Source organism: Salvelinus alpinus, chromosome 38, assembly GCF_045679555.1.
Source record: "Salvelinus alpinus chromosome 38, SLU_Salpinus.1, whole genome shotgun sequence".
In the NCBI taxonomy this organism is placed as follows: Eukaryota; Metazoa; Chordata; class Actinopteri; order Salmoniformes; family Salmonidae; genus Salvelinus; species Salvelinus alpinus.
The window spans coordinates 8,256,360-8,279,842 of NC_092123.1; the positions used below are offsets into that span (position 1 = coordinate 8,256,360).

Consider the following 23,483-nt stretch of genomic DNA (forward strand, 5'->3'; position numbering starts at 1 on the left):
TTTTTTTAACCAGTTATAGATAAGCAATAATAACATTGTAAATACAGTGTGAAAAAAATATTAATAGCCAAGTTACAAGTACTTGAACGTTTCACACGATACACTAATGGCACACTGAACTATGAAAAATACTGAAACGAAAAGAAATACAAAAGGCCTGAGAATGACGAGCACTGAGCGCCCTGCACCTGTGCCCGGAGCACTGGCATGGGTTCGTTTGGATTCGAATTGAATCATCTCTCTCCATCTGAATTGAACATCACGTCAACCATTTGACCTCATCATGATTAGGAGTCAAATTAAGTTATTGAGTTATTTTTTATTTAGGACATTATGCATCATTATCCTGACACAATATACTATCTAGGATAAACACACTGCTTATAATGTATACATATCCAAATATGTCTGCACCAAAGAATATTGAAGATATATACATGCTATTTGGATGGATCGTGAGTGACTATCATGTCATATAGCGTTGACTCATATATTATCAAATAATAAAAAATAATAACGTTATGGCGGGCCATTTTAGTTCATTGCGCAAGCCAATGCAACGTTCAAAAAACTCTCACTTACTCTCTTTGCACCGGTTTTCTTCTTTTCCGTCCAGCATACATGGTTGAGGCTTTACTGCGGTATAGCCGACTTATTCAACGTTAAGTGAAGACCGAGCCGACCTACATAAACCCGGTAATGGTTGTCTAATAACCCATCTACTCATCCCCAGATCTTGTCCAGAAGGAAAACTGTTTTCAAGAATGGATCAAGCAATGCACGGATGAATCAGTCCTCTTGTCCTACATCAATGACGTTGATGTTTGTCAGGCGGTTCAAGTAATTACGCCTGCAAACAAATACTGCCAACGATTGTATAAATGCTATTGCATGCAACTAAACGCCGTATCACAATGACATAGAGTTTTCCAACAAATAAGCAATGCTAAATTGACATTGGTCAAAAAGTGGCAGCAGCAAGTGCGTCCCTTCCGCGGTGTTTAACCGGTGCGTAAAATACTGTTGACATCCGATATTAAATGCCTTCCTCGTCATGCAAAGTCCATGTCATCATTCGTTTCGATACAAAGTTAACATTAGTGGAAAAAAATTGAGGAGGAAATAATAACGACATTGAAATATGTTGCAGTTCTTTCGCTAACGCATCTTTGCAAATCTCCTCTTGTGGCACGAGCAGCTAAAGCGCGCTCTCAACCTGAGCCCACAACCCCCCTCACAACACAGTTTGGCCGGGGTACACGCATTGAAATGGACTGACCAGGCAACCCGCACAGATTTGTGCAAGAGCGCGCAAGGATCAGAGGTGGAGGCGTGCGAATCAGAGGCATTGAGTTAGAGGGCGCGCGCAAGGATTAGGCCTCAGGTTAGAGGGCACGTGCAATTAACAGAAATAGGATAAGCACAAGGGTCCATTTGGTCACTGGCACAACTTGTCAACTATTTGTAAAGTTGGTTGGCTATTAGGCTATGCAATTATATATTTAGTGAAGTTGGAAAACCTTTCAGAACGATATTTATCTTGATTTGCTCATTTTGGTTATGCCCTTCTATTACTAAAATAACCATGAGGACCTTTCCTCAGGTGAGAAAAGGTAAGTTCAAAACCTTCCAAAAACATTTTCTTCTTTCTTTCATGTCATTTTCTCCAGAGCTAAAGAAAAAAAAGTTACGCTTGAATAGCACCACTTTTCTTTCTTCCTGTTTCAGTCCAGAATTACCATAAAGTGAGTTTTGTGCAAACATTATATTATCTCTCTTTTGTGTAAAACCAGAAGGCTTGTGGTAATGTTATGTGAGTATGCTCCCTCTAGTGACCAAAATGAATATGACATAAAACCGTTTCATAAGTGGCTGGGGAAAACTACTACTTCTACATTTACAGATAACATAACATGGCATAAAGTAACATAACATAACGTAACATAACATAGCATAACATAACATACATCTTTGAAAAACGTATGTCTTTACAGATAAAATAATTATTGGAAATAAATACTCCAACTGCTCCCTCTCCTCCTATCCTGTGGGAATCATGAGGGCCCTCAGGCATACCTGAGAGGACAGATACTATCATTCACCTCTAGGGTGAAAAGGAGTCACGTAAGCATCTGGAAAATGTAGAATCTGAAATATATATATTTTTTAACTTTTCCTGAATTCACTAAAACTGCCCAAACTATCGGAGACAGATAAGAAATTATTAGCCTGCCCAAGCTATCGGAGACAGATAAGAATTTATTAGCCTGACCAAGCTATCGGAGACAGATAAGAATTTATTAGCCTGCCCAAGCTATCGGAGACAGATAAGAATTTATTAGCCAATAAACAAAGGGGAAATACTGAGGGCACTCATGAGCCTTCAGTCAGGAAAAGCCCCAGGACTAGACGGTTTCACTGTAGAATTTTACCCCAAAATTCAACAACAATTAATAGATGCATTCATGGAAATGCATCAACATATTATTGACAATGTTGTGTTGGCTCCAACTCTACAAGAGGCCTTGATTTCATTGATCTGTAAACCGGAAAAACACCACATTATGCCGTCTTCTTATCGCACAATCTCATTCATTAATGTTAATTTGAAATCGATTGCTAAAGCCATCGCATTCAGGCTGCAAGGGTACCTACGAACATTGATTAACAATGACCAGGGTTCATTAAAGATAGAATGTCAACGAATAACCTAAGGCGCCTTTTTCATATCTTATCCGAAGTAAGACAGTCAGATGAACACGTAGTTGTAGTATGACTTGATGCAGAGAAAGACTTTGATTGTGTTGAATGGGAGTATGTCTTAAAGGTTTTGGAGCATTTACATTCTGGTGCATATTTCAGCAATTGTGTTAAGCTTTTATATGACACACCAAAAACCAGAGTGAACATGAATGAAATGGTGACTGCTCTGCTTCCCTATTGGTCGTATTACGAGACAAGGGTGTCCTCTTTCCCCCATGCTGTTTGCCTTGGTTTTGGAACCACTGTCTCAAAAGATTCGAGAGAACTCTTGCATCACAGGATTTTCAGTGGGAGATATAGTGCACAGGATTTCTTTGTACATTGATGATATCTTAGTATTTCTCACAAAACCAGACACATTACTGCGGGCCCTGTTGAATGTAATTGATTCTTTCAGTACTTTCTCTGGTTATAAAATTAATTGGTCGAAGAGTGAGGTCCTTCCGATATCTAAAGCACAGATTAGACCACTATTTCACTGGTTTAATGAGAATAACCCTCCTACATGGACTCAGATTGAAGGGCATATTCTAAAAGTACAAGACACAGTATGTAATATGTTCCATATTGCTTTATGACCAAGTAGTCAATCTGTAAAGGTATGGAATGATGTTCATCGATATACGGGGCAGGACACTTATTTGTCCCCGTATATCCCAATTACACTCAATACTACACTTACAACAGGCCTGAAAGACCAAGCTTATACTTTTGACTAATCTGTCAATAGAACACTTTTCCAACAGTCTTGATGATCATCCAGGTGCTTTTTGGCAAACTTGAGTCAACTTTTTGGATGGGTCCCATTATGTCTGGTGAAAACCAAAAACTGCATTCCACACTAAGAACCTCATACCAATGGTCAACCATGGTGGTGGTAAGTGTGATGGTTTGGGGATGCTTTGCTGCCCCAGGACCTGGACAACTTGCCTTAATAGAAGGAACCATGAATTATGTTCTGTATCAGAGAATTATACAGGAGAATGTCAGCCCATCCGTCTATGAACTGATGCTGAAGCGCAGCTGGGTCATGCAACATGACAATGATCCAAAACACACAATCAAGTCTACGTGAAAATGGTTAAAAAGCAACACAAATATGCAAACATAGAGCAAATCAGAAGGGGGCAAATAATTTTTCACGGAACTGTAGCTTATTAACAGAATATTCCTGTCACGACTTCCGCCGAAGTTGGCTCCCCTGCCTGTTCGGGCGGTGCTCGGCGGTCGTCGTCACCGTCCTACTAGCCGCCACCGATCCCTTTTTCGTTTGTCTGTTTGTTTTGTCTTATTAGTTTCACCTGTGTTTCTGTTGTTTTCGGTTAATGAGCTTCCCTATATTTAGTAGGTAGACCCGCCCTTGTTTTGTGCGGGATTGTCTTTATTTTGTTACGTGTGTGCATTGTAGGCTGAGGTGTATTTTCTTTCTTACACTTGACACCCTGTGGTTTTTGGGTTGTCACGTTGTATGTCCGCGCCCTGTATTGTTGGGCTTATATTTTATGTGTGCCTTAGTAAAGAGCACTATACCCCAGTGGAACTCTCTCTGCGTCTGATTCCTGCACCCACCTAGTCCCGCGTGACAATTCCAAATGTACCACAAAAGGGTGAAAAATAAATGGGAGAGGGATCTTGGGACCCAGATAACAGAAGATCAATGGTCTGAAATGAATGAGCAATCCCAGAGAGTTTACATTAACACAAGATACAAGCTTTGTCAGTACAAATTCATTCATAGAGCTTATCTTACACCTGAAATGAATGAACCTCTTGTCCCCACACTGCCCTCGCTCTAAAACAGAGACAGGTTCTCTATTACACAGGACATGGGCCTGCTCTGAACTTGGTAGCTGGAGATTGAAAAGTATTTTACACGAGGTCCTTCATAGGGAAGTACATCTAACTTCCATGATGACCATCCTTGGTGTTCTATATACGATTTACAACTCACCTCTCAGAGAATTAAGAATTTATTTAGCTTAGCTATGACTGAGTCCAAAAGATGTATAACTTTTAAGTGGAACAATGAGGATCCTCCCAATATCACTCAATGGATTAATGAGGTCAGCCACTAGAAAAAAGAACATATGATATGCAAGGTATCCCACAGTCCTTTCATAAAACTTGGGATTCCTGGATAGAATACATTATAACGTTTGATCATTGTTGGGTGTATGGTGTGTGATTCGAGGTAACATCTTGAACAGGGTACCCCAACTGGTGGCATGTGGATGGTTTTATTTGGTCTCCCAAGTTTTCTGAGCCCAAAAAATGTAATTTGAAATCTGTTGAAATCTGTTCCCAAGTATTCCCACGGAAAATAGAGAGACTGTATGTATGTATGTATGTATACTGTATGTGATTGTAAACAAATAATAATAATTAATTGGATTCAAATAGCACTTTGGACCAACTGAGGCACTCAAAGCGCTTTACATAACAGGGGGAAATTTGTAGCATGATGCACGGCGACTATTTTTGTGCCAGACCACTCACCACACATCAGCTATCAGGTGAAGAGGTGAGGAGTGATGTATGCCCATTAGGAATGAGGGGGATGATTAGGTGGCCATGATGGAATGTGGCCAGGTTGGGAATTTAACCTTGACACCGGGCTGAATAACCCTATTCTTACAATAAGCGGCATGGGATTTTGAATTACCAGAGTCAAGACACCCATTTTAACATCCCATCCGAAAGACGGCTGTCACATCTGCTCCTTCCCCTCCCTTCCGGCGTACGACGTTGCCAGAGTACTAACCACCGGTCTTGGGATTCATCAGTACACACACCTGGCACTCATCATTACGCGCACCTGTGGACTCCATTACCTTCATCATTTCCTCCCCTTTATATGTCACTCTTCCAGTTTTATTCACCAGTTGGTATTGTTCTTGTGTATTGGCGTTCTACCTTATGTTAGTGTCGTGTTTTTGGTTTTGTTCTTTTATTAAAATGTTTCACCTGCTTCCGACTCACCGCTCCGTCATCACAGAATACCAACTCAAAATATGGAAGCAGCAGGACAACCGGACATCTCCCAGACGATCAATGAACAAGGTGACCTTCTTTGTCAACACCATGACCAGCTAGCTCAACTGGGGATGGCCATGGAAGAGGTTCTCCGCAGTCTTCAACGTCTCAACAGCGGAGGATATTCTAGAGCCAGTCTACCCAACGAGTCAGCACACCAGCCCATTCAGCAACCCGCTCAGGTCAGCGATGGCCGTCTATCCCTCCTGGAGAAATATGAAGGGACACCATCCAAATGCCGTGGCTTCCTCCTTCAGTGCTCCCTCTATTTCGCACATCAGATGGGAGCTCCCACCACCGAGAGGTCTAAGGTTGCCACGGTTATTTATCTGCTGACCGGGCAGGCATTGGAATGGGCTACGGCTGTCTGGGAGGGATGAGAGGAGAAGCTTGAGTCTTATGAGTGGTTCATGACTCTGTGTTTAAATGTATTTTCAATCATCCCGCGGAGTGCAGAGAGGGAGGTGAGCGTCTGCTTCAGCTCCAGCAGGGGAATCAGACGGCTGCTGAGTATGCGCTTACCTTCCGGACAGTAGCAGCTTCCAGTGGATGGAATGAGCCAGCGCTCAGCACGTTATTTAGAAGAGGTCTGCGCGAGGAGGTCCAGACGGAACTGGCCCGCCGAGGTGACAACCTTACCCTGGACGCACTCATTGCGATGGCCATCCGTCTGAATAACCTCCTCCGGGAGCGTCGACATCTACATCGCTTCTCTCCCTCCTTCGGCGAGTGTTTGGGATCAGAGGCTGAACCCATGGAGGTAGGGGTCACACACCTTCCCACGGCGGCACGACGCATGGGGCTCTGTCTGTACTGTGGCCAGGGAGGGCACAAGTGCCAGCTGTGTCCGTTATTTCAGAATCCAGGATCCACTAGAGCAGAGGGATGGTCACGTGATGTTACATCCCCTGGACCAGGAGTGAGTATTCCATCTACTGCTCTGCCTGTTAAACTCTTTTTAGTACCCATCACTCTGGCTGACTGTCCCTCATGCCATGTGTCTACAGCTTTAGTGGATTCTGGCACCATGGGGAACTTTATGGATCAGACCCTTGCCTCCTCTCTCAATATTACTACCTACCCACTCTCCTCTCCTTTTCCGGTTCAAGGTCTCGACTGTCGGCCTCAATGATCCGGAACCATCACACACATCACCCAACCACTCACCCTCACCGTGGAGCCCAATCACCAGGAAAACATCCCCTTCGTCACCAGTTCACAAGATCATCCTCGGCCTACCTTGGCTTCAGCGCCATAACCCTACCATCTCATGGTCGAGGATGAGAATCACCGACTGGTCACCTGAATGCCGGAAGACCTACTTTCCTGTCCCCTGTGGTTCCACGTCAGTTGAGAGTCCTGTGGTTGCCCTCCAGTCCAACATCCCGGAGGAATATCAGGATCTAAGGGAGGTATTCTCCAAGACCCGCACTACCTGTCTCCCTCCTCATTGCCCCTGGGACTGTGCCATTGACCTGTTTTCTGGTGCTACACCCGCACAGACACATCTACCCTCTGTCAGTGGCTGAGACCCAGGCCATGGAGGACTACATTCAAGAGGCACTCCAACAGGGTTTCATCCGCAGCTCCACGTCCCCTGCGTCGGCTGGTTTCTTCTTCGTGGCCAAGGAGGGAGGATTACGCCCTCGTATCGATTACCATGGACTCAATGACATCACCACAAAGTATCGTTACCCTCTCCCGCTGGTGCCGTCAGCCATCGAGCAGCTCCGCGGGGCCCGGTTCTTCACCAAACTGGACCTGCGGAGTGCCTACAATCTCATTCGCATCCGGGAGGCGAGAGTGTGTGCCCAGGTCAGCACTACGACGTCGCCAGAGTACTAACCACCGGTCCTGGGATTCATCAGTATGCACACCTGGCACTCATCATTGCGCGCACCTGTGAATCATTATGATTATTATGACTCCATTCCCTTCCCTTTTTATATGTCACTCACCAGTAGGTATTGTTCTTGTGTATAAGCGTTCTGCTTTATGTTAGTGTCGTGTTCTTGGTTTTGTTGTTTTAAAACGTTGCACCTGCTTCCAACTCACCGCCCCATCATTACAACGGATGTGTTGTTCCCAAATGTAATCAAGGTTTGAAATGATGTTTTAGTCAAATACTATATCTTTTTAGGCTTCTTGCGGTCAATTTGCAGTCTAAAAATATATTTGTTCTGGCCACCCGACCATCCCCTCAAGAAAGAATTGGCCCGCAGCTGAGTCTAGTTGATGATCCCTGATCTAGAACAATGTGTTGCTATATTCAAGTGTGTCACGTTGGCATAAAGGGTCGGGAGACAGGCGCAGGAATGCGTAGTAGTTTTTTTTATTAGACCCAAATTACGGCGTGCCGTGTAAAGGCACGGGGACGAAGACCAAACACGTATACAACACACAGGGTTGAAACCCAAACAAAAGAGCGAGGAGTATCTCAAATACATTTCACAAGCGCACAATGATTAACACAGGATGAGACCCACAATCATCTGCGCAATCCACAATGGCACGAAAACCAAAACACACAGCACAGGTACTCACACAAATCAACGGACATAGTAACAATAAATGACAGGACACTGGTAAACCAAGGACACACTTATACAATTGCTAATCACTGGGAATAGGGGCCAGGTGTGCGTAAGGAAAGTTCCGGAGGGATCCGTGACAGTGTTATGGTATGGTATACTACATACAGTATGTGTGATATATCTATACGTTGTATGTTTTTGTTTATTTAATTTTAAATGTATATTTATTTGCTCTGCTGATAAAATTGTATAATTGAACGTCACATTAAACATTTATTGGATATTGTGAAAACCAATAAATAAATCTCACCAGGTCAAATTCCAGTTACATGTACTGTACATGTACTTGTCGAATAAAAGTGATTCTGATAAGAACAGACAAACCTGTGTAAAGTCATTAAACCTCTTTAATGTGAAGATGAAATATAACAATTGAGACGTAAGCACCATGGCTGATACATTGTTAGAGGCAGAAAAACAACAAAAGGCACAAGGTGTATATTTATAAATACTGTTCTGAGGAAACAGGTCAAAAAATGTTTTACAGACATGAACTGTTCTGTGTGCAGAAAACACATGTATAAAATAGTGTACAATAATAGATGTCAATCTTATGAAGGCCAAATTACTTAAAAATACAAATGAAAAATAGTATGTACACATTAAAATGGTACTGCATATAGAAAGGCGCCTTGGCCTCAGTGCAATAGTTATAGTGCCTACATTGTGCAGAAGCATACAGACAAGAATACTGAATACTATACTTTAATATGGACTCTTACGGTGTTCATTATAGGTTCTGTATTTTTGTACGATTTTTGAAAGCACCCGATCCCCCATTGAATAATCCACATTGAATTGGATCATTGATCATTCTGAAACTGTAGCTGCCAATACTGTATTACTTCCCTGTAGAACTGCAGGGCAATAAAATAATTCATCAAGGAAATGAAAGTAAAGCGAAAGATATTCCCACATAGGTATAGGAGAACATATCAACAATGCTGTTTGAACAGTGGCTCTACTTTTTCTTTTCAAATTAACTGGTGATTATACGCTTTTACATGATTGGTTAATCGGTTTCCCATCTGCATATTTATGCAAATGAGGCACTCAAACTATCTGATGCATTTCGGCATGAATACTTTACCAAGGCACCTCCCCTTCTTGGGTGTTTTCTATCAATAGAAGCACAACAGAAGCAAATAAAACCGCAGGTGCACAGGAATCCCACTGGGCACAGACATCAAGTCAACGTTTATTCCAAGTTGGTTCAACATGATTTCATTGAAATGACGTGGAAACAACGCTTATTCAACCAGTGTGTGCCCAGTGGGACACTTCACAAAATAACAGAAAAGACAAAACTGGCTCAATTACATATTTATAGTTTTGGTTAAATGCTTATAAAAATACAAAATATGATTTTTTTTGTCGTTGTCGTCATTACATTCTGATTAGCATATCTTGTTGTAATAATGGGATATATCAAAATGGAGCATGGTTTGTGATGCAAGAACATGTGGCAAGTCTCAAAAGTCATCACAAGGGAAACTGTTTTTCAATTTTCATTCAGGCCATTGAAGTATTATGATTGCTGGGGAATAGTTTTTTTTCCCTCTGTATCAAAATAAGCAGTTGATACAGTTTAAACTGTATATCATCTATACATACATATTGTACAGTACGTAATGATATCCATCCTGTCCATAATATCGTATGCCAACATATTTAGCATTTTCCAAATGCATATGCTCTTCTTTTTGCCCTTATGGTCATACTGTAGTCAATTTACCAGGCATCGACTATCTCACATTTCCTTTTGGAATTTGGCTAGATCCTATATGTTCAAATGCATTTAGGGATTTAAAAAAAAAAAAACTTAAAAGTAATCCCAGGAATCTCATTCAACGTGTTCTCTCTTTTTCCCTATTACTGCTTACTTCATCATCTTCCGTCTTTCCTTTCCAAAATCATCTGCCAATTCTTTAACATCGGAGGCACAAAGAGGCACAATTCAAAACAACCAATAAATATATTATCTTTCCTCCACATCGACCAGACGTGACTGTATGTCCAAAATGGCACTCTATTCCCTATATAGTGCACTACTTTTGACCAGGGCATGCCCACCCAAGGAGAAAGCAAGTCAAGGAGGAGCTCGTGACAGCCACTGGAGCTTCTGTCTGGTTGCAGAAGAAAAATAAGACACACGACCCTCTGGTCCAAACGCCTTGTATCTTGCATCCAAACATACCATTTGAGACGCATAGAAGAGAAATGAAGGAAGCCATCTTGGCCAGTCTCCTTGGTGAAGTAAGACATGGTGGTGGTAGAATCCCCAAAGGCACCTGGCTGTGTGAGTCTGTATGTGTCCGTGTATCTGCTTGTTTAGCAAAGAGGGCTACTCATCAGTATCTCAACAAATTCCATTCAGCCGCGGAAAAGGCGGGTTCTTCCTCCTTGTAGAACCTTCTAGAAGTTGGAACAGTTGGTTTGGTTGTTCTCTGAGAAGTATGTGGTTCTGTTGGGCAGGGGCGGGAACTGGAACGATATGTTTTCCTCCATTGGACAGTTTGTGACCTGGATGGTAAATAATGGACCAAGTTAGCCGCAACAGATCAGAAAGACAAGGGGATGATGTAACGCATGCAACCCACCGCAAACGGTGCTTGTTTGAGTGCTTTTAAAATCCTCATTATACCCGTCTCAAAGAAACCACCAGCAATGGACAAAACAAATCTTCACATGTGTGTTTAAGTACATACAACAGATTCATTCGCTCTAAATGCTTCAATATACGTCAAAGACAAATATGAAACAGACACCTTCTTCCCAAAGGTCCCTTCGTGGCTCGTAATAACTGTCCTACTAGTAAAACCCGAAACACTGGTGCAATTAGAAACACTGTAATCTGGTGGTAATAATGAAACAAGTCTCCCTTGAAAAATAGGTATTTTTACCTCAATCTGTTCAAATAAAGGTTACATTAAAATACTGGTGCCTGTATTACCTGTGTCTGCCCGTTGCAGTTGAGGTACTGCTGCTGGACCAGCAGGCTGTCTGGTGTGAAGCCCCCAGGGGTTAGACCAGGCCCCACCTGACAGGACAGAGGGCTGATGTTGGTGTCACCTTGTGGGATTGCCGAGGACCCCACGATGGGCCCGCTGGAGTTCCTCTGGAAGTAGCAGGAGGCCTGGGAGGGACTGTGGTCGTGGAGGGGGGCCGTGGCCCTCTGACAGGAGGATGGGACCAGGGAACCAAAGGACGTGTTGGGGGTTAAACAGACCCTGTTGACAGGAACCGGGAGGGGGTTGGTGCTGCTGAACATGCAGCTGTTGGAAGAGACGAGAGGAGGGGTGACGACAGCAGAGGTCTTTTGAGGCCTGTACTGGCCTGATATTGTTTGAGCCCTGTTGTAGTTCTGGGCCTGAGAGTTCTGCTGTGCCTGGGCCTCGAGCCCAGGGATAGGGAGCTGGGGAGCAATTTGGAAGTCAGACACCTGGTTGTTATAAAAGCCGCCCATGACATTGTGTTGGTGTCCATTTTGTTGGTGTAACATCGTGGGCAGCATTTGTTGCTGCTGCTGCTGCTGTTGCTGGGTCTGCAGGGAAAAGTGTCCTTGTAGGCAGCTAGCCGGGTTGGGATCTAGAATGACATCTTTTGGTTGATTTGAAATATTCTGGGCAAACGTTTCCAACAAGGTGTCGGCCACCATGTTGGTATTGGGCATGGAGGAGGGCATCCACATGGTTTCCTGACCGGGCACGGCAAAGGGATCTGATTGGCTTATGGAGCTCTGGTTCTGGAATCGCATTGGCTGATCATTCATGCCCCACCCCAGCAGCTGGTTCTGGATTGGCAGACCCATAGGAGCAGGGATGACCTGAGTGGCAGAGCTCCGATTGGCAAGGCCTGACTGCATCTGTTGTCTCAGGGAACAAGACGCCAGCCCGTTACCAGGGCTGGACAGGATCTCAGAGGCCCGGAGGCCTTGCTGCCTACCTTTGGCTTGGTTCTGCCGCACCTGGGCACAGGAGCCAGCCAGGGCAGGGTTAAAGGCCAGAGGGTTAGCGTTGCTCTGCAGGTCCAGGTTCTCTCCCAGGGATTGGGCAAATGTGTTCCTGGAGGAAGCCTGCTGGAGTGTGGGGCTGTTCAATCCCATCTGAGAGCCCATGTGTGTCAGCTTCATCATGCCCCGAACGTTACTCACTGTTTCAGCCGCACTCAAGCCTCCCATCCCAAGCAACTGGTTCTGCTGGGGATCAACCCCCCAGTTGAAGCCCTTTCCTCCAGGCATCATGGTATTCCCCTGCAGGTCGACATTTTTAAGGCACTCTGGTACCTCCAGGAGAGGGTTGTTGACACTGACGGACCCCAGCAGTGAACCCAGATGCTCGGGCATCTTGAGTCCTCCGTTCTCCTTGAAGAGATGTTCCTCCACATACGACAGGATGTCATGGTTGAGAATGTCATCAAGGTCCTCGGACATCTCACAGTTGCTGGAGCTCATCTTCAGCAGAGTGTTCTCCCAGTCCTTCAGCTCTGTGGGGTCCACATCCAGGCTGCAACAAGATAAGATCAGATCAGATAAGGTCCACTTCCAGGCTGCAATCACATCAAATCCAACTTCAAGCTACAGTATAGCAATACAATACAATGCGATTCACATCATTTTTTTGAAGTATTTTTTAAAAGTATTTTGGTGGTAGTACAAGAAGTTTAAACATTTTAATTAAGTGAGGCGGTGAAATATATTCAAAGTTCAATTTATTAAAATATCTGGTCTGATTACTTTGATAGACTATGTCAACCTCATTACTTTGGACTGTGGGGCAGTTAGATCACATATTTAATCACAAATAATTACTACTACACTTTTACTCATAAGGAATTAGAAATGTTTTAGGTTATCATTTGGGGAGAGAAATATGATGATGCATCTAGCGGAAGAAGTTTAGAAGTTTGTTAGTGATGAAAATATGTTGCGGTAGTTGAAGAAGTACATTTTTTTTTTTTAAGGTTGAGTAAGTTTTGTCCACAAATGTCCACAAATTTCCATTATATGTAAATAGTTTATGATTAGTGAATACTATAACGCAGTTATTCTGTTACATACTTCTCCCTATTAGCTGAAATCGTATTTTTTCAAAGCCATTTTAGCTGTCATGTTAGCTGTTCGGTCCGAACAAATTCACACATTTGTGGCGCTATGCAGAAGTTGACTCCCTCCAGGCACATGTTGCTAGGCAACTCCCCTGCACTTGCCTGGGCAGGCCTGCTCCCTCTATGGCTAAAGCCAGTGTGAGAAACGTGCTAACAAACGTTTGTGCTGTGCAACTCAATAAATACTGCACTCTGAGTCATGATAGTGTTGCTAGACAAAGCAACTTTACTTTCACCTTTCAATTTTATAATCTACTATTGTTTTTTATTCTATAGTAGTAGTAGTAGTGGTCAAACCTGGAACACAGGGTGTTGTCCCCGATGATTTGCTGCAGTGTTTCCATCAGGTCCTGGACAGTGGACTCCTCCCTGATGCCCGCGTCCGGCCTGGACATAGTGGGGTGTTGGGACTGCCAGGAATCACCAGGCACGTTGGCCATTGCGTGGCTGTTGCTGAAGGCCTGGTCTTCCCAGGAGCACAGCTCCTGAGGGTTGGGGGGCTCGATGGAGGGCTCGCTGGGGCTGGTCTGCATGGATGAATGATTGAATGAATAAAATACTTTTCGTGTCAAGTCACCCTTAGCGACCCATCCTTACGGGACTATTTGAGACATTTTCCGTGTCCAAAATGGCAACCTATTCCCTACATAGTACACTAGAGACCTATTGGCCCTGTTCAAAATTAGTGCATAATATAGGGAATACGGTAAAACAGAGTAAATTGCTGTACCTGCGTGTAGATGGCCTGGTCCTGCCTCAGCATGGAGCCCAGCAGGGAGTCGGGGTCCAGGGCCATTTCTTCGTCCATCTTCCTGATCTTAGGGCCCTTGCTCTGGGTTGGAATGTCAGCTACGTCCAGAGAGGGGCCCACCTCGTAGAGAACAGCTTCCCCAGTGGCGAAGTTAAAGGGCAGCTGGAGTCTCCGCTGGCGAAGCTGCTCCTCACCCTCATTATTTCTTGAGGAATAAAAAGGAGAGTGTTAGAATAAAATAGAGTAGTAGAGTACGGTAGAGTACAGTAGAGTAAGGTAGAGTAGAGTACGGTGGAGTACAGTAGAGTAAGGTAGAGTAGAGTACGGTATAGTACAGTAGAGTATGGTAGGGTAGAGTACGGTATAGTACAGTAGAGTATGGTAGAGTACGGTATAGTACAATAGAGTACAGTAGATTACGGTAGAGTAGAATACGGTAGAGTACAGTAGAGTATGGTAGAGTAGAGTTCGGTAGAGTACTGTAGAGTACGGTAGAGTAGAGTTCGGTAGAGTACTGTAGAGTACGGTAGAGTAGAGTACGGTATAGTACAGTAGAGTACGGTATAGTACAATAGAGTACGGTAGATTACGGTAGAGTAGAATACGGTAGAGCACAGTAGAGTACGGTAGAGTAGAGTAGAGTTCGGTAGAGTACTGTAGCGTACGGTAGGGTAGAGTGCGGTAGAGTACAGTAGAGTACGGTAGAGTAGAGTACGGTAGAGTACAGCGCAGAGTAATCTTGGACTGGATTGTCCAGATGATGACTCTACTCACGATAACGGTCTCTGTCTGACCATGATGAAGTCGGGCCTCCCTCCCTTGTAGATCAGTCTGGCATTAGCCTGAACCCAGATCCACACACCATTCTTGGCCAGGAGCCTAAACACAGTCAGACCACTCTCACCTGTCTTTATCACTAAGGAGGGAAACAGACGCAAGGAAACTGTCAACAACAGGGTCGGGTACAGCAAATACAGAGAACTCATTTGTTTTTGTTCATTTCATTAATTCATTGTTTAATCTATTTGTAGGTTCAACTATTCATTCATTCATCCGTTCAATCGTTAGTTTGTTAATTCAAACATTCAAAGAGGAAAGTTGTAATATTGATTTGGAAACGTGACAACGACTTACTTCTGACATGATTGTCGGCACAGTACATCATGTCAGCAGCGTGGATGAACTGGTATCCAGAGCCTCTCATACACAACTCCAGCTCCGTGTAGCCCAGAACCACCTTCCCTCTGACACACAATAACACACAGGGGGAATACCATCAGAAACGCTGGCTAATTATTCTGTTGTTTTTCTGTTCTCTACAGTTTGTGGTTACAATTCATAGTAACGTTCATGAATAAGTCATTACAAATGCTTAGAAATCGTTTAGAAATGAATATAAATGTTATAACGCACACAAAGGAATAGCATTGTCTTTAAGTTAGATGTACACGACGTGGCCAGAAGTATGTGGTCACCTGCTCGTCAAACATCTCATTCCAAAATCATGGGCATTAACATGGAGTTAGTCCCCCCTTTGCTGCTATAACAGCCTCTACTCTTATGGGAAGGCTTTCCACTAGATGTTGGAACATTGCTTTGTGGACTTGCTTCCAAGTAGCCTCGTGGTTAGAGCACTCTAACCACTAGGCAGGTAGCCATGGGCCAGTAACCGAAAGGTTGCTGGATTGAATCCCAGAGCTGACAAGATAAAAATCTGTCGTTCTGCTCCTGAACAAGGCAGTTAACCCAGTGTTACCCGGTAGGCCGTCATTGTAAATAATAATTTCTTCTTAACTGACTTGCCTAGTTAAATAAAGGTTTAAAATACAAGCAAAATTCAGCCACAAGAGCATTAGTGAGGCCGGGCAGTGATATTGGCAAATTAGGCAGATTCATCCGTCGGACTGCCAGATGGTAAAGCGTGATCCATCACTCCAGAGAACGCATTTCCACTGCTCCAGAGTCCAATTGTGGCAAGCTTAGGCTTGTGTACGGCTGCTCGGCCATGGAAACCCATTTAATGAAGCTCCCGATGAACAGTTATTGTGCCGACGTTGCTTCCAGAGGCAGTTTAGAACTCGGTAGTGAGTGCTGCAACCGAGGACAGACGATTTTTTGCGGTACGCGCTTCATCACTAGGTGGTCCCGTCCTGTGAGCTTGTGTGGCCTACCACTTCGTGACTGATCCGTTGTTGCTCCTAGACGTTTCCACTTCACAATAACAGCACTTACAGTTGACTGGGGCAGATATTTGACGAACTAACTTGTTGAAAGTCATTGAGCTCTTCAGTACGGGCCATTCTACTGCCAATGTTTGTCTATGGAGATTGCATGGCTGTGTGCTCGATTTTATACACTTGTCAGCAACGGGTGTGGCTGAAATAGCTGAATCCACTAATTTGAAAGGATATGGACATACTGTAGTGTACTTTAATAACAACACTGGATGGGAGTGTTACCGTGTATCAACACTCATGGGGGTGAAGTCCAGCTTGTGTTTGGTCTGGAATATAAGTGTCTTGGTCCTGATCTCCAGGATAGAGGGGGTCTGGATGGGGGTAGCCACCAAGAACAGGGCCAGCTGGGGGTGGTCTATGGTACCGTCATCTGTCATCTTGTTCTGGCCATGGAGGAACTTCAGACGCCCATTGAAGTTCAGGGCCTGGAAGACACAGGGAAATGAGGAGGAAAGGTAAGGGACTTCTCAATCTGTGTGATCACATGAGGATAAACAGAAGTCCTAAATACAACTACACTGAGGTAAGTTTTATATATATGTCTTGTGTTGTTTTTGTTTTGCGTATATTGTCTCATTCTGTGGAGGCAAAAGTCGTATTTTAACCACTACTACTAAATTACCAATACAAAGTTAATCGGTGGACGTTAGGCCTCTTGCCGTGTGTGGTTGGACTGTTAGTTTACTGTACCAGGAAGCCAGAGGAGTTGTCCAGGAGACAGCGGAAGCGACAGACGAAGCTCCTCTCCAGGAAGGAAGAGTTCTCAGGCGGAATGTGCTGCGGGTCGTAGCTCACTATGTTGCTGGTGATGTCACTGCTGTTGTTAGGCTGCAGGCCTACAGTACACACAGTTACGGTACAGAGTATATTTATATATATTTTATATTTTAGTCATTTATTAGGCACTCTTATCCAGAGCAACTTACAAGAGCAATTAGGGTTAAGTGCCTTGCTCAAGGGCACATTTTTCATGAAGTTGGCTCTGGGATTCAAACCAGTGACCTTTACGTTACTTGCCCAATGCTCTTAACAGCTAGGCCGCCTGTTTATTAACCTGTATATTCAGCTAACTATACAAACATTTTTTCAAGCAGTATCAAACCTTTCCACAAAGGTTGGCTTAGTCCTCGTTGTCAAAGTCATTCCACGGAGGGACGAGTGTCCGCGGGTTTTCACTCCACCCTTGTACTTTACTGCTGCATTAAGGTCACTAATTAGTAAGGAACTCCCTTCACCTGGTTGTCTAGGTCTTAATTGAAAGGAAAAACCCAAAACCCGCACTCGGCCCTCCATGGAATGAGTTCGACACCCCTGGCTTAGGCAGTCGAAAACCAGGGTGAGTACTAACATAGCAGACTAGTGTACAAACATAGCGCATTACTCACTCTCTGTTGTCCCTGGCTCTGTATCAAACTGGTTGGGGTTAAGGGCGAAGTGGAGCTGACGTCTGAACAAGGCCCTGTCGTCCGTGTGGATCAACTCAAACACACTCTGGTGGACCACATCTGACTGTGGGAGACAGGACAAAGAGGGAGACAAGAGTGTAAAAGACGATATACAACAACTACAGTACAGACTAGAGAGGAATATATGAAGTGCATGAGATTCAGTCATTTCCAAATGTCTCCTGGGAATACGAACTAACAGGTGCTGCCCTCTAGTGGTTTGGAAGCCCTAATACTCCACTGTCTGCTTCATTCAATGTTTTGTGGGAAGGGGAAAGGAGTGGGATGGGTTGTGCATCTCTGACTCTCTGTGAGTGTGTGTGCATACGTGTGTGTTGTTGTTTGAAGCATGAGTCATCAACATATTCATTAGAATACACCTGCATTGTGCTTCTACACCTGCATTGCTTGCTGTTTGGGGTTTTAGGCCGGGTTTCTGTACAGCACTTTGAGATATCAGCTGATGTAAGAAGGGCTATATAAATACATTTGATTTTGATTTGATTTGATTAGAGCCTTTCTCCTGCAGTGTAACGTCTGTCTTTAGGCAAGTGACTCAGCCATGCACCATGTGTATGTGTGTGTGTGTGTGTGTGTGTGTGTGTGTGTGTGTGTGTGTGTGTGTGTGTGTGTGTGTGTGTGTGTGTGTGTGTGTGTGTGTGTGTGTGTGTGTGTGTGTGCACTGTAAGCAGGGGTGCATGTAGATTTCATTTCTTCCCAGTACGGGACGTCCTATGTGCTCACGCTTATGGGCCTAATCATAGAATTTTGGACTGCTTTACGTTCACCTGGCTGTAAGTGTGTGTGTACTGTAAGTGTGTGTGTGTACTGTAGGTGTGTGTGTGTGTGTGTGTGTACTGTAAGTGTGTGTGTGTGTACTGTAAGTTGTGTGTGTGTGTACTGTAAGTGTGTGTGTGTGTGTGTGTGTGTGTGTGTGTGTGTGTGTGTGTGTGTGTGTGTGTGTGTGTGTGTGTGTGTGTGTGTGTGTACTGTAAGTGTGTGTGTGTGTACTGTAAGTTGTGTGTGTGTGTACTGTAAGTGTGTGTGTGTGTGTGTGTGTGTGTGTGTGTGTGTGTGTGTGTGTGTGTGTGTGTGTGTGTGTGTGTGTGTGTGTGTGTGTGTGTGTACTGTAAGTGAGTATATGGGCCAATGACCAGGGTTCATGCATCGTGTTGCAGAGGGCAAGCAGTGCTTCTGGGCCCAATGTGTTCCGAGCACACGACTCATGTGTTTTCCCATTCCCTTCCATCCATTAACCGCTCCGCCGTGAAAAGAATGCTGGGAACGTAGGTCTGATTGAGAGAGAGCTGTGTGAGACGAGCGTGTGTGATTTGATGCTCACTCTCTTCTCCCTTAGGCTTCCTAAAACTCGTACTTGACCTCAGTCAAGGTCTCTCTCTGGGAATGATGTGTGTGTGTGTGTGCACGGAACGAGAGTTTGGAGTTTGTTGGCCGATGAACTTCTGACTTATAAATACATCCATTTAAATGTGGTCTGTATGCATGTCTGTGATGGGATGGAGAGCCAAGGCCATATCAATCTCAACTCCATGCACTTCTGCTTCCGATTATAGCCTTGCTACTTCAGTTATGACTGATATGCTTTGGGGATGATAGGCTTTTTTGACAGATTACTGTTAAAGTTGAGGAGTCACATTAGCATGTCCAACAAGGTCAGCTGGCCAGCAAATTATTCAACTGTGACAATATTGACATTTGTCTTTAGTGTACATATGATGGCGTAATTAGCTACCTAGGTGATATGGGCTGCCATGAGGTGACCTGTATGATACCATTAGCTAGCTAGGTAATACGGCTGCTATGAGGTGACATGTATGATACCATTAGCTAGCTAGGTGATACGGCTGCTATGAGGTGACCTGTATGATACCATTAGCTAGCTAGGTGATACGGCTGCTATGAAGTGACATGTATGATACCATTAGCTAGCTAGGTGATACGGCTGCTATGAGGTGACATGTATGATACCATTAGCTAGCTAGGTGATGTGGCTGCTATGAGGTGACATGTATGATACCATTAGCTAGCTAGGTGATACGGCTGCTATGAGGTGACCTGTATGATACCATTAGCTAGCTAGGTGATACGGCTGCTATGAGCTGAAATGTATGATACCATTAGCTAGCTAGGTGATGTGGCTGCTATGAGGTGACATGTATGATACCATTAGCTAGCTAGGTGATACGGCTGCTATGAGGTGACCTGTATGATACCATTAGCTAGCTAGGTGATACGGCTGCTATGAGGTGACATGTATGATACCATTAGCTAGCTAGGTGATACGGCTGCTATGAGGTGACATGTATGATACCATTAGCTAGCTAGGTGATACGGCTGCTATGAAGTGACTTGAAAGGTACCTACATAATATATGGTCTTCATAACACCTGAATAACCGATACATAATACATTTATAAGCAGTATATGCATAATGTGGGTGCACTGTGTGTCAGTCAGTGTTGGTCAAAAGGCTCTATTTTACCTGGTGGAAGCCTAGGTAGTCCTGAACAGTAGGAGAGGAGTAGAACACGTATCCCTCCGCCGTGACCACCAGCACAAAGCCGTTCAGGGCCTGGAGACACAGAGAGGCACAGTCAGACAAAAAATAAACACTATGAACTTACTATTTATAGGAACTTAACAGTATTATATTATTATGAAGTTCACATATGTTCATACTTCATACGTCAAACAAGACACACTCAGTTATTCGACATGCAGATGGGCAAATAAACTTAACCTGAAAGAAATAAAAATGAATTCCATGACGTAGTGAATGATAAGGGGCAATAAGCGAGTCAAATTAAATTAGAGGAGGAATTCTGTTCGGCTGTTGAAGGAGGGAGAAGTAGCCATGGTGTGTGTGTATGTGTGTGTGTTTGTTCAGGTTTGGGTAAACATCCCATGTAATTAGCCATTCCGTTGTTCAGGTGTTAAATGTGACAATACAACAGAGCGGGGGGGAATATAGCTACTTGTCACGCACAGGATCCTGAACCTTGTAAACAATAGAACACTAGAGTGTGTGTGTGAGAGAGAGCGAGAGAGAGAGAGAGAGAGAGAGAGAGCGAGAGAGAGCGAGAGAGAGAGAGAGAGAGAGAGAGAGAGAGAGAGCGCGAGAGAGAGAGAGAGAGAGAGAGAGAGAGAGAGAGAGAGAGAGAGAGAGAGAGAGCGAGAGAGCGAGAGAGCGAGAGAGAGAGAGAGAGAGAGAGAGAGAGAGAGAGAGAGAGAGAGAGAGAGAGAGAGAGAGAGAGAGAGAGAGAGAGAGAGAGAGAGAGAGAGAGAGAGAGAGGGTATGCAAAAGGTCCTGCATTTTGGTATTACAATAAAGGGCCTGTTTGGATTTACTGGAAGCTGCTGCAAATTTTCAGCATTTAAAACACAGACATTAGCTAACAGGTTTAGGAATACATGCCAAAGTATTTGTGTGTGTGTGCAGTGGTGGAAAAAGTACCTAATTGTCATAGTTGAGTAAAAGTAAATACTATACCTTAATAGAAAATGACTCTACTTGAGTAAAAGTCTAAAAGTATTTGGTTTTAAATATACTTAAGTATCAAAAGTACATGTAATTGCAAAACTATACGGATAACCATGGGCACACTCCAACATCATTGAGTGACTCTGGGGCTCCCGAGTGGCCTAGCGTCGTCCTGGATTGGCCGGGGTAGGCCATCATTGTAAATAAGAATTTGTTCTTAACTGACTTGCCTAGTTAAATGTAAAAACATTTTTACAAACAAAGCATTTGTGTTTCAGTGAGTCCACCAGATCAGAGGCAGTAGGGATGACCAGAATGTTCTCTTGATAAGTGCGTGAATTGGACCATTTTCCTGTCCTGCTAAACATTCAAAATGTAACGAGTAAAAAGTACAATATTTTCTTTAGGAATGTAGTGAAGTAAAAGTAAAAGTTGTCTAAAATATAAATAGTAAAGTAGAGTACAGATACCCCAAAAAACTACTTAAGTAGTGCTTTAAAGTATTTTTTACTTACGTACTTTACACAACTGTGTGTGTGTTTGAGGGTAATAGAGTGATTCTAACCCACCTACTCTAATTATTTCCTGAGAAAAACTACAGGACAACAAGACGATAACGTGGTTTGTAACATCTTCATGATATATGCTCCCAGATTGCACTGAACAAGTTTTCTGCATGGTGAATCAACCAGCCCCATTAATCTTTATCTGGTGTATAGGCCTACACAAAAAATAAAAAAATAAAACAACACACAATTGTGTCTCATAAGAGCAGCGTTTGTTCTCCGTGTGGATTTACTGCAGTCACCAGGACAGCGACTGAGGAAGAAAATTAAGATTAAACTACAAACTGCCCAGCATTACCAAACTATCAAGGCGGATAATCAGTCATAAATCAGTCTAGCACCACCCTCCATTAGACCAGTCCCTACTGGAGAGTATAGCGCTGTGTGTGGTCAGTGGCGAGACCTCCCTGGAGATGGCGATGGTTATCTTTAGCAATAAAACAAACGCTAATGAGGACTAGCGTAGCCCTCACCGAGAAATGGGACAGCACGCCAACACTCCTAGCATTAGCCCCGGTGAGAAAAGGGAGGGCATTGCCCATGGGTAATGAAATGAGAGAGAGTCAAACTCAGGATTTAGTCAGGAGGGGAGATTAATGTGGGTGTTTACTCCAAGAAAATGACTCTATGTGCTTAGAAAAGTGGTTGAATCCGCTTATTTTTGTTCTCCCTTGTTGGCATTGAACATACATGTATGAGAGGCTATACGGAGGTTGTTGAAATATCCAAGGTTTTATAATCAAGCATGTTTGTTCGAGACTGTATACAGGGGTTCTATATCTATGGTATTCAGTATGCATGATATATAGGCTGATGACGTGAGACAGTAATCCCTAACCTAACTCTCGGCGAGGTGGAGGAGTTTCGGTCATGTCAAGACGTAAAACAAATCGCTTTTCGTATAACTGGAGGGGAAGGAGTGAGGTTGGCTTCTTTACATGTAGATGGGTATGAGAGGCGTGATATAGTGTGTGTGAGCTGGGGCACAGGTTGGTGCTTGCCCTTCACGCCAGCTAAGCTTCCTCAGGTAAACCCCAGAGGGAGAGAGAGAGAGGCCTCGGGCTGGGGGGGAGAGACGGACAGACAGACAGGCAGGCAGACAGACACTGATTACCTGGTGCAGGAGGTTTCCCTCGGAGAACGGGACCCCATCCACAGAGGTTGTGGTGGTTGTGCTCTTCGCTAGAGTGATCTGTCCATTTCCTCCGAACACCACCGCTCTCTCCACCCCCCACCCTGGACCGCCTTTCTTCATGGTCGCTGCAAAACAGAACAGAGAGACAAACATAACTTCACACCGGCACGCAAACCTGAAAGCGATACGCGCCGGACAGTGGGAGAAAGCAGCATGGAACTCACTTCTCAGAGATTTTGTTGACATGCTCTCTGCTAACGTCTGTAACTCCGAAACAGTTTTCTTCCTCCAAGCCAACAGACTAAACTACAACCCCTAAGACGGCTCTCCTTCCCTCTCTCCAACCCCTGC

The 23,483-nt window shown here is 44.1% G+C and overlaps 2 protein-coding genes across 3 annotated transcripts in view; both read right to left on the reverse strand.

Annotated features, from left to right (window-relative positions):
* The window catches only part of ahr1b (aryl hydrocarbon receptor 1b), a 79,563-nt gene extending 78,284 nt beyond the window's left edge, over positions 1-1,279 (reverse strand). The window contains exon 1 of one of the 2 annotated variants that reach the window (XM_071387293.1): positions 583-1,279. In XM_071387293.1, coding sequence (XP_071243394.1) covers positions 583-623 — 41 coding nt within the window. In that variant the 5' untranslated portion in view covers positions 624-1,279. The remainder of the gene's footprint in view (positions 1-582) is intronic. The other variant, XM_071387292.1, reaches the window with a different exon arrangement.
* Positions 1,280-8,112: 6,833 nt separating this feature from the next.
* The window catches only part of LOC139566473 (aryl hydrocarbon receptor-like), a 93,018-nt gene continuing 77,647 nt past the window's right edge, over positions 8,113-23,483 (reverse strand). Inside the window, exons 3-13 of the mRNA XM_071387681.1 lie at positions 23,112-23,257; positions 20,433-20,522; positions 17,870-17,993; positions 17,175-17,320; positions 16,707-16,909; positions 15,382-15,491; positions 15,022-15,163; positions 14,227-14,452; positions 13,794-14,023; positions 11,344-12,895; positions 8,113-10,913 (exon numbers count right to left, since the gene is read on the reverse strand). Of these exons, the coding sequence (XP_071243782.1) occupies positions 10,806-10,913; positions 11,344-12,895; positions 13,794-14,023; positions 14,227-14,452; positions 15,022-15,163; positions 15,382-15,491; positions 16,707-16,909; positions 17,175-17,320; positions 17,870-17,993; positions 20,433-20,522; positions 23,112-23,257 (3,077 nt within the window). The 3' untranslated portion in view covers positions 8,113-10,805. The remainder of the gene's footprint in view (positions 10,914-11,343; positions 12,896-13,793; positions 14,024-14,226; positions 14,453-15,021; positions 15,164-15,381; positions 15,492-16,706; positions 16,910-17,174; positions 17,321-17,869; positions 17,994-20,432; positions 20,523-23,111; positions 23,258-23,483) is intronic.